This window comes from Spermophilus citellus, assembly GCF_964194105.1.
Source record: "Spermophilus citellus genome assembly, chromosome: 15".
NCBI lineage: Eukaryota > Metazoa > Chordata > Mammalia > Rodentia > Sciuridae > Spermophilus > Spermophilus citellus.
Window position 1 is genome coordinate 25,158,161 of NC_138195.1, and position 2,697 is coordinate 25,160,857.

General features: G+C 49.5%; 1 protein-coding gene across 1 annotated transcript; it reads right to left on the reverse strand.

The window, feature by feature from the left end:
* Positions 1-399: 399 nt before the first annotated feature.
* LOC308634750 (RNA exonuclease 5-like) lies at positions 400-2,697 on the reverse strand (the record flags this gene model as incomplete). Its single annotated transcript, XM_081268806.1, has 1 exon — positions 400-2,697. One exon carries the CDS (start codon positions 2,695-2,697, stop codon positions 400-402), a length of 2,298 nt encoding a protein of 765 aa, XP_081124932.1.

Sequence of the window (2,697 nt, forward strand, 5' to 3'; positions counted from 1 at the left end):
ACGTCCGAAGATATCAAACATGTTTACATTTATTTTGGTTTAATTATTATAAGTTGTATTTATTTTGTTTCCATTTTACTTTATTTTAATCATATAAAATATATATATATATATATATATATATATATATATATATATATATATATATTTTTTTTTTTATATGATTATATTTTTATATGATTATATTTTCAATTGGCACATAGGCTTGAATTTTAGGCATTTATTGAAAACTTGCGCTTGCCATGTAAATGGATTAGACCCCTTAGCCGGCACACCAACTTCCCACACAAAGCCGTCCACTGAACCAAGAGGCCCAGCAGTCTTTGGAGAAGCTGCAGCCTGAGCCGTCTTCTCCACCATCGCCCAGGAAGGATGAGAAAAGGCAAGTGGCGAGCCGACTCACAAACCCATGCTTGGGCCGGTGCTTTCCTCTTCTTCATCTTTTATTCCCATGAGTCCCAGGCCAGAGAGGGATCCATGAGGGCTAGTGGTTCCTGGCAGGAGGATGACGCAAAGGGTACCCGGGCTCAGGCTTCGGTAGAGCCTTCCAATCCTGCGGCCCCAACGCCGGGCTGCACTCTTTGCGTTTTCCACCTTTAAATTCTGCACGGTCTCCCGCTCCGAGGGAGGAGGTCTCACTCTCAGACCTGCGGGCCTTCTTGATTCAGGTGGTGGGCTCCTAAGCCACGCGTGCAGGTGCCTGGGGGTTAGGGCCTGCCTGCCTTTCAGCTTCCAGTCCTTGCCTGTGAGGACATGGAGGGCCCTCTGGGCATTGCCAAAAGTTTTGAATTTCAGGAAACAGTATTTTTCCTGTCTTCCGCTTTGAGCATCTGGAGGCACGATCACAGCTTCCAGGCCACCAAAGAGGCTCGGCAGTTCCTGAATATGTCCTAAGACATCTTTACCTACTCCAGACAGATAAATGGTTCCTCGGTTCTCAGAATCTCGTTCCAGCTCCTTAACGAGCGTGTCACAATCGAGAGTGAGTTCTGTCACCGGTCTCTGTACCTTTATGTATACACCTTCCACAAGAAGGCCATTCAAGCACTCGATGGCCAGCTGGGCAGCTTCCAGGACTTCATACTCTATAGAGAGATGAGGCTGATGCGTTTCCAGAACAGCAGTCATTGTACGAACTGGGCCAAAGCTCCTAAACAGCCTCTTCAGAGCACTTAGGTCCCAATCTTTGCTCAATGGCCCAGCATAGATAGTGGACATCTCTGTCCACTTGATCCGCATCCTTCGGTTCACTTCCTCAGTGAGGAGAGGTGAAAAAGGCTCCAAAGAGAACCGAATAACGCTGAAGGGGTACAGGCGCACTTGCCTTCTGGCCTGCTCAAAGACCTCTCTGTTGGAAAGGCACTTAATAGTCTCACAATCTTCAGGAGACGGGAGTTCAATATCGTCTGTCTCTCGGGATACAAAAAGGAGCTTGTGATGCCCCGGATCGAAAGATCTTAAAGCACCTCTGTAGGTGTACTGGAACTTTTCTCTGACGTTTCTTGGGTCTTGGGCTCTCCACAGCGCCTCCAGATTGAGTTCTGCGACCTTCTTTGGGCCATACTTGAGGAAATACTGAGCCAACTCAAGGGTCGCGGCAGCGTCCTCTGTGGGATCATGACCGTCCCTTTCCGAACGTTGAATGTCCTTCCCCAATACAGCTTTGGCTAAGAACTTGAGCTTGAATCTTCTGCCCCGCTCTCTGGCATAAAGCAACGAGGTGTCGATAACATATGGATGGATCACGTTCAATGCTCGGAGATCCACGTCTAGGGAATGACCTACCAACACCGCATCAGGAGGAAGCAGTGCTTCTAACCGCCTCTGAACGTCTTTCAGTTTCGTCGTCACCGGCTTAAGCATCTCCTCCGTGATCCCCGAATAGCAGGTGGCGTAGTCCACAATCTCCTCATCGGGTTTCACCAACTCATCCATGAGACACGAGCCTCCTTCGGCAACCAGTGAGATGCGGGTTAGTTCTCTCCCCTTGGACGTGATGCACATTTCTCCGTCCAGCCCAAAGAGAGGGCTGTTCTCTGTGACAGACGCATCACATCTGGTAGTTACAAAGTTCTCACAGTCGGGAGAACCTTGTAACGGGAAGTCAAATGTTCTCATTTCCTCCTCTGTCAGAAGGCATCGCAGCAAGCCCACCTTCTGAGAGCCATACTTTTGAATGACCGGGTCATTCTGCAGGTCGACCTTGGGTTTTGTACCGGCAGATGGTACAGATCCTCCCATGGTCTTAGGCAGATATCCAGCCGTTTGGTTTGGTAGCCCGATAACATCAGCTAGAAAAGTAGGTGATGGAGGAGGCAAGCGGAATTTGTGTCTGAAGGCTTTTCGGAGAAATCCAAACTCCAAATAGAACTTGTAGAAGTGGAGTTGACTCATCCCTTGAAGGATGACAACCACTGTTCTGCTCAGTTGCTTTCCGTACAGAAGCTGGCACCACCTGGGTCTCTCAATAACGGGTGCAGCCAGAACTGCGTACCTGAGCAGCTCACATAGCTGTTCGTGGGTTACTTCACAGTTTTCAGCCGTTACGATGCCAGACAACCGGGCTCTCCTGGGCTCGGGATGCCTGTCCACGAGATCCAAACGGGGTATACTTGCCTCGGGCGTCCCCATCAGCCAGTCAGAGACCCGTCTCCTCTGGCTGTTCAGCCTCCCGGTCTTCTCCTTCTCGGGCTCCAT